Genomic DNA, 14,348 nt, shown 5'->3' on the forward strand with positions numbered 1-14,348 from the left:
TTCTTTCCCTTTTTGGTTTGCTTGTTTCTTTGATTTGTCTGTGCGTTTGCATGCTCTTGTTCCCTGTGTGTTTGTCTGTTTTCCTTTTCAGGGCTACCTCAAGAAACAAGCCATAGTACACATGGTGGAGAGTCCCAAATATCACTGAGTAGGGAAATAAAATAATCAAAGGCACAACAAGAGAAACCGAGGGACACCACTAAAAGAACACTTCCTGAAATGACAGTCCCTGGACGGTCAATGAGCCTCCTTTAATAGAGCAATACTAACAGGTGCACAGTGCATAATGAGCTTTTAAAACTGACAAGAGACAGAAAGCTAGCCAAAATGACAAAATGAAAGAACTCTCCTCCAAAGAAATTTCAGAAGAATTCACAGCCACAGAACTGCTCAAAACAGATATAAGCAATATAACTCAACAAGAATTTAGAGCAATTGTCATAAAATTAATTGCTGGGCTTGAAAAAAGCATCAGAGAAGCTATTGATACAAAGACTAGGGACCTTCAAAATAGCTGTGATGAGTTAAAATATACTATAAATTAGGAGGCTCATAATAAAATGGAGATAGCCACTGCACGGATTGAAGAGGCAGAGAGGAGAATACATAAATTAGAAGACACAGTTATAGCAAAAGAGGAAGCCAAGAAAAAGAGAAATTGACATAGGAGCATGAAAGGAGAACTCAAGACCTGAGTGATTCAATCAAATGGTACAATATCCATATCACAGGAATTCCTTAAGAGGTGGAAAGAGATAAAGGTCCTGAGGGGTGCTTGATCAAATCATAGCTGAGAACTTCCCCAATATGGGGAAGGATATAGACATTGAAATCCAAGAGGCACATAAAACTCTCTTCAGACATAACTTGAATCGACCTTTGGCACGACATATAGTGAAACCGGCAAAATATAAAGATAAAGAGAGAATTCTGAAAGCAGCTAGGGATAAAAGCCCTAACATACAAAGGGAAACCTATCAGAGTGCTTACAGACCTATAATGAAACTTGGCAGGCCAGAAAGGAATGGCAGGAAATCTTCAATGTGATGAACAGAAAAAATAGGCAGCCAAGAATCCTTTATCCAGTGAGCCTGTCATTCAAATTAGAAGGAGAGATAAAGGTTTTCCCAAATAAACAAAAATTGAGAGAATTCATCACCACCAAACCAGCCCTACTAGAAATCCTAAGAGGGACTTTATGAGGGAAATGCTGCAAGGAATACAAGGTACCAGAGACACCAGTACAAACATGAACCCTACAGAGAACACAGTGAATCTAAACCCAAATTTTTCAATAATCACACTGAATGTAAATGGACAGAATGCTCCAATCAAATGACACAGGGTAGGAGAATGGATAAAGAACAAAATCCATCTATTTGCTCTATACAAGAGACTCATTTTGGTTGTGAAGACACCTTCAGATTGAAAGTAAGGGAGAAATATCTATCATGCCACTGGAAGTAAAAAGAAAGCCGGAGTAGCCATACTTATATTAGACAAACTGGACTGGCAGTTACTTAAAGGAAAGGCAGTAACAAAAGATGAAGGACACTATATAATAATTAAAGGGTCTCTACATCAGGAAGAGCTAACCATTACAAACATTTATGCGCTGAATTTGGGAGCACCCAAATATATAAAACAATCACAAACAGAAACAATCTTTTTGATGAGAATGTGCTAATTGCAAGGGATTTTAATACTCCACTTATGACAATGGATAGATCAACCAGACAGAAAATCACTAAAGAAACAATGGACCTGAATGACACATTGGAACAAATGGAATTGATAGATATATTTTAGAATTCTGCATCCTGAAGCTAGGGAATTCACCTTCTTTTCGAGTGCGATGGCACATTCCCCAAGATAGATCACATACTAGGTCATAAAGCAGCCCTCCATAAACAAACGAATTGAGATCATAACACGCACACTTTCAGATCACAATGCTATGAAACTTGAAATGGATCACAGGAAAAAGTCTAGAAAACCTCCAAAACTGTGCAGGTTAAAAACCACCCTACTAAAGAATAACTGGGCCAATCAGGCAATTAGAGAAGAAATTTAAAAATACATGGAAACAATTGAAAATGAATATACAACAATCCAAACTCTCTAGGACGCAGCAAAGGCAGTCTAAAGAGGAAAGTATATTGCAATCCAGGCCTATTTCAACAAACTAGAAAAAGTGCAAATTCAAAATCTAATGCAGCACTTAAGGAAACTAGAAAGGGAGCAGCAAGAGCACCCCAAACCCAGCAGAAGAAGAGAAATAATAAAGATCAGGGCAGAAATAAACGATATAGAATCCAAAAACCCCAGCTGAACAGATCAATGAAACCAAGAGTTGGTTTTTTGAAAAAAATAAACAAAATTGATAAATCTCTAGGTAGGCTCCTCAGAAAGAAAAGAGAGAACATCCAAATAGACAAAGTAATGAATGAAAATGGATCTATTACAACTGATCCCTCAGAAATACAAGGAATCATCAGAGATTACTATGAAAATTTATATGCCAACAAAATGGACAATCTAGAAGAAATGGACAAATTCCTAAACAAACATGCACTACCAAAATTCAAACTGGAAGAGATAGAAAATCTGAACCTACCCGTAACCAGTGAAGAAATCGAATCAGTCATCAAAAATCTCCCAACGAATAAGAGCCCAGAGCCAGATGGCTTCCCATAGGGAATTCTACCAGACATTTAAAGCAGAGATAATACCCATCCTTCTCAAGCTATTCCAAAAAATAGAAATAGAAGGAAAACTTCTGAACTCATTCTATGAAGCCAGCATCACTTTGATTCCCAAACCAGAGAGAGAGAGAGAGAGAGAGAGAGAGAGAGCGCGAGCGCGCACCAACCACAAAAGAGAACTACAGGCCAATATCCCTAATGAATACAGATGCAAAAATACTCAACAAGATACTACCAAATTGAATTCAACAGCATATAAAAAGAATTTTCCATCATGACAAAGTGGGATTCATCCCTGGGTTACAGGGCTGGTTCAATATTCACAAATCCATCAATGTGATACATCACATTAACAAAAGAAAAGATAAAAACCATATGCTCCTGTTGATAGAAGCAGAAAAAGCATTTGGCAAAATACAGCATTTTGTCTTAATAAAAACCCTCAAAGTCAGGATAGAAGGAACTTACTTAAACATTATAAAAGCAATTTATGAAAAGCCCACAGCTAATATCATCCTCAGTGGGGAAAAACTGAGAGCTTTCCCCCTGAGATCAGGAACAGGACAGGGGTGTCCACTCTCACCACTGTTATTTTAACATAGTGCTGGAAGTCCTACCATCAGCAATGAGACAACAAAAGGAAATAAAAGGCATCAGAATTGGCAAAGAAGTCTATCTTTCACTTTTCACAGATGACATGATACTCTACATTGGAAAACTTGATGGACTCCACCAGAAGCCTTCTAGAATTCATCCATGAATTTAGCAAAGCCGCAGGGTACAAAATCAATGTACAGAAATTGGTTGCATTTTTATACACCAATAATGTAGTAACAGAGCAATCAAGAAACTGATCCCATTCACAATTGCACGAAAAACCATAAAATATCTAGGAATAAACCTAACCAAAGATGTAAAAGACCAGTATGATGAAAACTATAGAAAGCTTATGAAAGAGATTGAAGAAGACACCAAGAAATGGAAAAACATTCCATGCTCATGGATCAGAAGAGTAAACATTGTTAAAATGTCATTATTGCCCAAAGCAATCTACACATTCAATGCAATCCCCATCAAAATTGCACCAGCATTCTTCTCAAAGCTAGAATAAGCTATCCTCAAATTCGTATGGAACCACAAAAGACCCCCAAATAGCCAAAGTCATATTGAAGAAGAAAACCAAAACGGGAGGCATCACAATCCCAGACTTTAGCCTCTACTACAAAGCTGTCATCATCAAAACAGTATGGTATTGGAACAAAAACAGTCACAGACCAATGGAATAGAATAGAGAGCCCAGAACTGGACCCACAAGTGTATGGCCAATTAATCTTTGACAAAGCAGGAAAGAGTATCCAATGGAAAAAAGACAGCCTCTTTAATAGGTGGTGCTGGAAGAATTGGACCACTTTCTTACACCATACACCAAAATAAACTCAAAATGAATGAAGGACCTGAATGTGAGACAGGAAACCATCAAAACCCTAGAGGAGAAAGCAGGAAACAGCCTCCTTGATCTCAGCCACAGCAATTTCCTACTGGACACATCCCCAAAGGCAACGGAATCAAGAGCAAAAATAAACTATTAGGACCTCATCACGTTAAAAAGCTTCTGCACTGCAAAGGAAACAGTCAAGAAAACAATAGGCAACTGACAGAATGGGAAAAGATAGTTGCAAATGACATATCAGATAAAGGGCTAGTATCCAAAATCTACAAGGAACTCACCAAACTCCACACCTGAAAAACGAATAATCCAGTGAAGAAATGGGCAGCAATGGAATGAGTTTAAATGTCCATCAACTGATGAATGGATCAAGAAGATGTGGTTAATATATACAATGGAATACTACATGGCAATGAGAAAGAATGAAATCTGGCCATTTGTAGCAAAGTGGATGGACCTTGAGGGTGTCATGCTAAGTGAAATAAGTCAGGCAAAGAAGGACAGATACCATATGTTTTCACTCATAGGTCTAACAGAAGTCTAACAGAGGACCATTGGGAGGAGAAGGGGGGGGAAGAGTTAGGGAGAGGGAGGGAGGCAAACCATGAGAGACTCTTGAATACTGAAAACAAACTGAGGGCTGAACAGGGAGTGGGGAAGGAGAAGTGGGGTGATGGTCATGGAGGAGGGCACTTATGGGAAAGAGCACTGGGTGTTATATGGAAACCACCTTGACAATAAACTATAAATTAAAAAAGAAGGGGTTAAGTAAAAAATAATAAATAAGATTGCTTCCTTAGATACAAAGAGGGTTCCATGTTCCAGTGATTGAAGACTCCCCACCTTACCCCTGGAGCTGCAGAATTAGAGCCACAACCACTACAGCATGAAAGAAAAGAAGTAATGAATGCATTTTTCCTGTTGATCACTCTATTAGTTACCTACTGCTGCTGAAGAAATTAACCCAGAATTTAGCAGGTTAAAACAATACACATTTATCCTCATAGTTTCTGTGCATCAGGAATATGGAAGTAGCTTAAGTGGGGGTATTATGACCCAGAGTCTCTCACAAGACTGCAGTCAAGATGTTTATGGGCCTAAGGTCTCATCTGAGGGCTAGACTGGGGAAAGAGCCCCTTCCACATTCACTAATTGTTGACAGGACTGAATTTCCCACAGGCTGTTGGCACCAGAGGTGTCCTTCAGTTCCTTGCCCCTTGGATCTCTCCATATGGCAACTCACAAGAGAAAAGCTGGCTTCATCATAGTGAGCAAGCGAGAAAGCAAAAGAAGGAAATGAGAGTCTTTTTGTATCCTCTCCAAAGTAAACTCCAACTCGTTTGCTGTGTTCTGTTTAGTAGAAGCAACATACTAGGTCCAGCCCACACTCAAGCGGCGGGGGGGGGGGGGGGGGGGGGGGGGGGGGGGGGGGGGGGGGGAGTGTACTGCAGGTGAGTACTAGGAGGTGAAGATCACTGGGAGCCCCCGCCTTTCTCCTCCTCCTCCCTTGCCATGGTCAGTAGCCACAGCCCCCTTTTCCTTATTGGCATCGTCATCACCACAGCCACAGTAATTTGTCAAATGCTTCTTCTACACCAGACTTTTCATCCATAGCTCATTGATCCTCACAACAATCCTACAACAGTAAGTAAGATCATTCCCATCTTGCCTATAAGGAAACAAGGAGCTCAGAGAGGGCCTGTGAATTGCCCTCAGTCATATGGCCAGTGCAAGGCAAAAGTAGGAGTCAAACCAAAGCCTAACTCCAGTGGAGCTAACCATGCCAGAAGGCAGCATCTCAGAGGTAGGAGAGACAGGTTGGCCAGTGTGCCCTGGAGCCCAGAGTCTTTTCTGCTTTCCTTTAACCTCACCCAGCCCTGACAGCCCCAGAGTGTAAAGACAAGGGTGGGCAGGACCCTCAGACTGCTTTGGCCCTGGATAAAGGACAATAGGTAAAGTCAGAAAAGATCTGCAGACTAGATAATAGTCCTGTAACAATATAAATTTCCTTATTTTAATCATTGCTCTACAATTATATAAGGAAATACCTTTGTTCTTAGAAAACACATACTGAAGTATTTAGAGGTAAAGAAGTATTATGTCTACAACTTACCCCTAAACATTCTAGAAAAATACAGAAGTATAAATGTGTGTGTGTGTGAATGAGTGATAAAGCAAATGTAAGATACTAACATTTGAGGAATCTGGGTAAAGGACGTACAGGAATTCCTTGTTCAAGTTTTGTACCTCTGCTTGCATATCTGAAGGTATTTTTAAATAATTTTTTTTAACTACCAGTCTACTCTGGGACCTAAGTTTCACTTGGACTACCAGAAATGATATTATGAGGGTCTTAAATACCTCCTTTTGATTCTAAGGTGACCCATCAGAGCCCAGGGAGGGTACAGAGGTTACAGGAAGAACAAGGTCTCTGCAGTCAGGCCGCCTGGGTTCCCGTCCTGCAGCTTCTATGGTCCCTGAGCTGGATAGGGGACCCCTCATGGCTATTGAAAGGATTTGGTGAGACAAAGGAGGTACCTTGACATAGTGTTGAGCACAGGTCCTGGCCCATGGTAGAGCCTCCATAAATGTTCTTATTGTTATTACTGCCCCTTCAGTCACCTTTACAAATGAGATGTAATGACCTGTGTATGCTTTAGGGACACTGATCTGGAAAGCTGTCCAGTGCCAGCTCTCTAACATGGGTTTTTGTCCCTGTGAAGGCAGGGTGGCCACTGCCGTGGGTGTGGAGGTGCCTGACAAGATGAAGAGCCGAATCCCGGTGGTGCTCCTGGCCTGTGGCTCCTTCAATCCCATCACCAACATGCACCTGCGCTTGTTCGAGGTGGCCAGAGACCACCTGCACCAGACAGGTCAGTCGCAGGGAGGGCACCAGGCCCAATGGAAAAGCTGGTGGATTGGGCCTCATGGGGCTTTGCAGGCGCTTGTTATCATTGCCATGATTCACACTGCTCAGTTTATGAACTCGCAGTGTAACTGGTGGCATACATTTCCTCCATCATATTCGGAGGGCTAACATCCCTCAGCCCTGTGACATGTGCACAATTATATCCTTGATCATAAAGTTGAACACTTCTCACTGTCCACCGCCCCCTGCCACCTCATGTTGCCCATGAAGGCTAAAAAGACACTGGAAATTTTGTAGAAACTGTGTCCCAGGCTTCTTGCTGGCAACGCCAGGAAGCATTTACTGGCACAGCCAGATACATGGGTGGCATGTGCCTTGCTACTCTTGTGCGTGTGCACGAGAGCTCCCGCTTCTCTTCCGGGTCAGGAAACATGCTATAATGGGGATTCTGACATTTTCTCCTTTGAATAGATCTTAGACAATTAGCAATCTTGCATATAGGGCATTTCCAATATAGATGGCAAGGCTCTGCCAGAAATATTTAATCAGCTGGGAATATTTAGTCTAGAAATGTTTCATCTCTTTGACTTTCCATTTCATTATTAAGAGAGTAAAATGGCATTTGAATCTGCATAATTAGTTCTAAAGAATGTAAGTCATTTATATGTTGATGTCAGATATATATGAAAGTATTTATGTATACTTTATGTATTCATATATGTATTTTATATTTTTGTATTCAAAAGTACTTGCCTTTAAGAGTATTGTTTTGAAACCAGAATCAATGCCTACTTATTTTTAATGTAGGAAAAAAAGCATTTGAGTAACATGCAAATAATTTCTTCAAAGAAATTAGGTACCATTAGCTTATTTTAAAGGAAATGTCTGTTTATAAAAACAAAAATTTTTAATTCAAAAGATGAAAGTGGGTATCTATCCTTAGTAAATATACTCTTACAAAGGAATAAAAAAATCCAAACAATCCAGTGAATGTTAGTAGCAGTATATGAAAGAAGAAATGTAAGTGACTGATTAACTTGGGAAAAGATGCTCAACGTTGCTAACAGTCAGTGAAAATGCAAATAAAGACACGGTGACAAACACCAGGTTAGAAGCACCATGAGGGCAACTCCTGTGGCTGCTTGAGGACCACAGAATTGCCTCCATCCATCACTAGGCTCAGAGTCAGTGCTCAATAAATATCTGTCATGGGAGTAAATATTTGAGCCTGTGAAATTGGCATAGATTAAAGACTGACAAAATTCAGTGCTGGCAGGATAGGAAGGGAAACAGATACTCCCGTCTATTGGTAGTGATAGGATAAATGATAAAACACTTCTGGATGGCAATTTGCTGTCTGTGACAAAAAATTTAAAGTCTGTACTCATACCCATGATGGGGACAAAAATCGATCAATTGAAACCAAAACAGAACTCACACAGATGTTAGAATTAGCAGACGGCATTAAACCAGTTACTCTAATTATGGGCCATATGTTCATAAGTAGAGACCTGGAAAATATAAAAAGGGATCAAATCAAATATTAGGAGATGAAAACTATAGTATGTGGGGTGAAAAATACACGAGAAAGGATGAATAGATTAGATATTGCATTAAGAAAAAAACCTCTGCATAAAAAAAAATGCATTAAGTTAGTGAAGTTAATGATAGTCCAGTAGAAGTGATCTAAAATGAAACACAGAGGGGGAAAAAAGGAATTCTAAAAAGAAAGAAAAGACTATAAATGAGATGTTGGATAACTGAAAAGAATTTTCAAATGCTTGTAATTGTATTCCCAGAAGGAAAAATTTAGGAAGAATAGGAAAATTTATTTGAAGAAATAACTGAAAAATTTCCAAATTTGATGAAAACAGATTTTACAGGTGGCCCAACAAACTGTAAACATAAGAAACATGAAGAAAGCAAGACCAAGGTATATGATAGTAAAATTTCTCAAAACTATTAATAAGGAAAAAATCTTACAGGCAGCCACAGAAGAACAAAACTAAGTGGACAAGCAGATTTCCCATTACTGAATTCAGTAAAAGGGAATTTAGTGAAAGAACATCTTTAAAGTACTGAAAGAAAAAATGTATCAACCTAAGATTCTATATCCAGCAAAAGTATATCTTTCAGAAACGAAGGCAAAATAAAGACATTTTTAGATATATGAAGGCTGAGAGATTTTACCACTGTCAAACTTTCACTACAAGAAATGCTCAAATCCTTTAGGCGGAAGGAAAATGATGCCAAATGGAAATGTGGGTCTACATAAAAGAATACAGGGCACTGATAACCACAAGAGCAATTATGTAAGTTTTTCTCTTATTATTTAAATTTCCTTAAAAGATAATTGACTGTTTAAACAAAAATAATAGGAATATATTATGAGGTTTCTAACATATGGAGAAGGAAAATATGTGACAAATATATATATGACATAAAATATATAACAATATCCTAAAGGGGGGGGATGGAAGAAGACTATTGTAAGGTTCTTATACATGAAGTGGTATAATATCACCTAAAAGTAGATTATGACAAGTTAAATATAGCTATCTAGCTAATTATTATAAACACTAATACAAGCATTAAAAAAGGCAAAGGTTTAGCCAATAAGCATACAAAGGAGATAAAATAGAATCAGAATATACCCAATTAATTTAAATGGAGAATGGAAAAGAAGAAAGGGTCCAAAGAATAGATGGGAGAAATAGAGAGCAAACAACAAAGTAACAGACTTAAATCTAACTATACCAATCATCACGTAGAAGTACAGTTGACCCTTGAACAACACAGATTTGAATTATGCAGTTCCACTTATAAGCAGACTTTTTCAATGAATACACTATAGTTCTGAAAATGTATTTTTTCTTCCTTATGATTTTCTTAAGATTTTCTTTCCTCTAGCTTACTTTGTTGTAAAAATATGGTACATAACAACATGCAACGTGTTTATGTTATCAGTAAGTCTTTTGGTTAACAATAGGCTATTAGTAGTTAAGTTTGGGGTGGGGAAGAGTCAAGAGTTATATGTGGAATTTCATCTGGCACCCCTAAGTGTCCACTGTAGTCTAACAACTCCTACTGAAGAGCAGATGCTGCCAGATTAGATAAAATAAGCAACACCCAACTACACTTACATCATGCCTACATGAAGCACGATAAATATAAAGGCACAGATAGGTTCAAAGTAAAAAAGTGGAAACCTACTCCATGCTAACACAACACTAATTAAAAGAAAGCTGAAATGGCTGTAGAAATATCAGAGAAAAAAGATTTCAGAGGAAAGAGTATTACTTGGGATAGAGAAAGCGATACCGTAATTATAGAGACCAGTTCTTTAAGATGAAATAATAATCCTTTTTTTTTACTTAATAACATAGAACTGCAAGAAAAAATGGATAAATTTGCAATTATAGCCACATATTTCCATTCTCATTAATTGATAAAATACACAAAAAATAATTAAGGATGTAGAAGATTTGAACATTATTAATGAATTCTACCTAGTTGTCATTTATAGAACACTCAGCAGAATACATGTTCCTTTCTAAGACACAGAGAACATTTCCTAGGATAGACGGCCATAAAAGACATCTCAATAAATGTAAGGACTGAAATCATAAAAAGTGCATTTCGCATCCACAATAAAATTCAATCAGAAATCACTAACAGAATGATCCCTGGAATATCCCCAAATATGAAAATGAAATAACATACTTCTAAAAAATCCAGATGGGAATTAGAAAATATTTTGAACTGAATGGAGATGAAAACAATATATCAAAAATTGAGGAATGTCACTAAAGCAGTACTCAGGGGAATTTTTGTACGGCTAAACACCATATTAGGAAAGTAAAAGGTCTCAAATCAATGATTTTGGCTCCTACTTTAAGAAATTATGAATTGGAGATGGGGCGCCTGGGTGGTTCAGTCCGTTAAACATCCAACTTTGGCTCAGGTCATGATCTTGGGGTTTGTGGGTTTGAGCCCTGCATCAGGCTCTGTGCTGACAGCTCAGAGCCTGGAGCCTGCTTTGGATTTGGTGTCTCCCTCTCTCTGCCTCCCCCACCCCAACTTGTGCTCTTGCCCTCTCTTGCACGGCACGCACTCTCTCTCTCTCAATGAATGTTAAAAAAAGGTTTTCAAAGAATTAGGAATAGAGGTGTAAACACAAAGCGTGCGTAAGAAAGGAATCAAGACCAGAGCAGACATCAGTGAAATAGAAAACAGAAACATATTAGAGGAAATTTATAAACCAATTGCTGTTTATTTGAGAATATCAATAAATTGATAAACCTCTAGGTAGAATATCAAGGGCGTGGGGGAGGAAAGACACAAATTACCATTATCAGGAATAAGGTAACATAACTGCATATTCTACTGATATGAAAAAGATAAGGGAATATTATAAATAACTTTATGGCTATAAATTTGACAACTTAATTGGAATAGACAAATCCCTTGAAAGACACACTATCAAAGCTCATTCAAGAATAGATTTTTAAAAAAGAAAAATAGGCTGTATAGCTCTATATCAATTAAATTTCACTTGTGGTTTAAAAACCATCCCACAGAGGATTCTGGGGAAATGGCAGACTAGGGAGCACCAGCACTCTGTCTTCCTACATAAACAGCAATTGCACGGGCAGAATCTGCCTGATGTAACTATTTTGGAACTCAAGTCTGTTGAAGGCTTGCAACTTCTAGGGGAAGACTTGGGCAGTTGAAACTGCAGCTAACCTCAACCAGTTTCAGTGCTGAACACACCAAGAGATACCCATCCTCTGCCCCCACATGGCATGCAGCTGTGGACATGTTCGTGGAGCAGCCAGAACACAGTCTATGGATAGCCACGGATGGCAAAAAGGACCCTGCCCCCCAGGTGTCAGGGATCTGTGCTCTGATCTCCTTTTGTACCTCCCCCAACTCTCAGTAGTTGTTACAAGCCTCTCACCCTCTGGTTGAAGGGATTTCCAGGGACTTAAGGGGCCAATGCTTTTCCCTCTCCCCTTATTTTTCTTTTTCCCTTTTGGAATCCAGACATTAAAAACAACTGCATGTACCAGGGGGAAAAATTAAAAATTGATCACACATGCCCAGAGAAAGACTGAGAAAAGACCTTAAGTTTACACCTCAGACTTCTCTTCAGCATAGAGACAGCTTGAACAACTAAAAAGCAAAGCAATAAAAACAAAAACTTTGGGAGAGGAGGAGAATCTGATTTCCAGAGTTACCACATCATTAGATTCAAATGTCCAGTTTTCTACAAAAACGTCACAAGACCTACAAAGAAACAGGAAAGTATTGCCCACTCAGAGGAAAAAGATAAATCAACAGAAACTGTCCTTGAAAAAGAACTGAGGGTACTAGACAAAGACTTTGAAGCAACTGTCTTAAAGATGCTCAGAGAACTGAAGGAAGATGAGAAAGTCAAGAAACCATGAATGAACAAAATGGAAGTATCAGAAAAGAGAAAACCTAAAAGGAACTAAAAAGATAATCTGGAGCTGAAAATTATAGTAACTGAAATGAAAAATTCACTAGAAACATTCAAAGGCAGATTTGAGCAGGCAGAACAAATCATCAGCAAAACAAAGAATCAGCAAACTTAAAAATAGGACAATGGAAATTATCAAGTCTGAGGAGAGGAAAGGAAAGAAAGATGAAAGAAAACTGAATGGAGCATAAGAGACCAATGGGACAGCCATCAAGTGGACCAACATAGGTGTGGTAGGAATCTAAGAGGAGGAGGAATACAGGAGTAGAGAGAATAATTAAGGAAGTAATGGCTGAAACCTTTTCAAATTTGATGAAAGATGTAAATATAAAATCCAAGAAGCTCAGTGAATGCCAAGAAAGAAGAAAGCAAAGAGATGCACACTGAGACACATTATAATCAAGTTTGCAAAAGGCAAACACAGATAATATTAAGGGCAGTGAGCAAATCATCACATACAAGGATCTCAATACGATTTTCAGCAGATTTCTCATCAAACACTTTGGAGACCAGAGGCAATGGGCTGATCTGTTCTGAGTGCTAAAAAAAAATAGGTGTCAACCAAGAATCCTATTATCTGGCAAAACGTTCCTTCAAAAGGACAGAGAGGGCTGGGGCCTGAGTTTTGTGGGACAAGTCTGATGTGTCCTAACACCACCTGAGGTAGATACTGACAACCTCTATAAGCAGGTTCAACTCCTGGCAGAAGTGTGTATCCTTATTGATGACAGTGACTGTAAAATTGGGGCCAACACCAAAAAGAATTGTCACCTGAATGGAAAACATAGAGAAAGAATTATTTCATTGAGCTTGTAAGCTTTTCTTATTCAACACTGAAAATAACCCCCTGCTACAAGAGAGATCAAATGCAGAAATTACCTTTCCAGGCTGCTTTACCAATACTTGCTACAGTCATCCGTTAAGTGATCCAGGAGAGCTAGAAGAAAATGATGCAGGTGGAGTAAGAGGAACAGCACAAAGGCTGAATTAGGAATTCCCATTAAAGAGGTTCCCCCAGAAGAAGTTAATTATGTAACACAAATTCACTACAAGGTCCAGTCAGATGGTATCTGGGAATGGGGGTGAGGAATGGGGGAACATGAAATTGATTACATTTTGTATGTGAGAAAGAATGTAACTTTGAATCCGATCCCACTGAAATTAAAAGCTATTATTATGTGTCAAAGGAATAGTTAAAAGAACTTAACAAGGTAACCAGTGGTGAAATTAAGAGAACTCCATGGTTTCAAATTATCGTCGAGACTTTCCTCTTTAAATGGTGGAATAACTTAAATTATATGAATAAGTTTGTTGACCTTGAGAAAATACTTATAATGTGAATGTCGGATGGTCAGTAAAATACTGAAAAAGTTTCTCTACTTAGTAAGCTTAGCATGATTTTTTTTTTTAGTTTTCCATAAAAATTCTTGTTGAATCATTAATACTTTACAACTAGTATTTGTGTGGAAAATACAACCAACTTTTTAATTTTGTAACACACACCTCATATGTGTCCATTGCTACGTATAAAACACATTTATGAGAGCTTATTGTAAAGAAAGAGAAAGAGAGATTAACTTAATTTAACCTGTCTAATCACATGGCCCTAACCAACTGGGACAAATAAGTGAAGCTCTTCATTTGTGAAACATTGTGATAAACATTGTCAACACACTAGTAGAGCACTTTGCTCTTTGCCATATGCTTTATAAATCATTAAATTTTCATCCTAGTCTAAGGGGGGAAAATGTGGGGGATAAAGAAAGACATACCTAGATAAACAAAAAGCTGAGGGGGACTGTTACCATTAGACCTACCCTGCAG

At 38.4% G+C, this 14,348-nt stretch overlaps 1 protein-coding gene and 1 pseudogene across 5 annotated transcripts in view; both read left to right on the forward strand.

The window, feature by feature from the left end:
• The window catches only part of NMNAT3 (nicotinamide nucleotide adenylyltransferase 3), a 127,128-nt gene that overhangs the window by 57,880 nt on the left and 54,900 nt on the right, over positions 1 to 14,348 (forward strand). For 3 of the 5 annotated variants that reach the window (XM_029940164.1, XM_029940165.1, XM_029940162.1), the window contains exon 2: positions 6,876 to 7,025. In XM_029940164.1, the coding sequence (XP_029796024.1) occupies positions 6,917 to 7,025 (109 nt within the window). In that variant the 5' untranslated portion in view covers positions 6,876 to 6,916. Of the gene's footprint in view, positions 1 to 6,875; positions 7,026 to 14,348 lie in introns of those variants that run through there. The other 2 variants (XM_029940166.1, XR_003908869.1) reach the window with 2 other exon arrangements.
• On the forward strand, positions 11,841 to 13,864 carry LOC115292502 (annotated as a pseudogene).

The sequence above is a fragment of the Suricata suricatta genome, chromosome 5 (genome assembly GCF_006229205.1).
Source record: "Suricata suricatta isolate VVHF042 chromosome 5, meerkat_22Aug2017_6uvM2_HiC, whole genome shotgun sequence".
NCBI classification, from domain to species: domain Eukaryota; kingdom Metazoa; phylum Chordata; class Mammalia; order Carnivora; family Herpestidae; genus Suricata; species Suricata suricatta.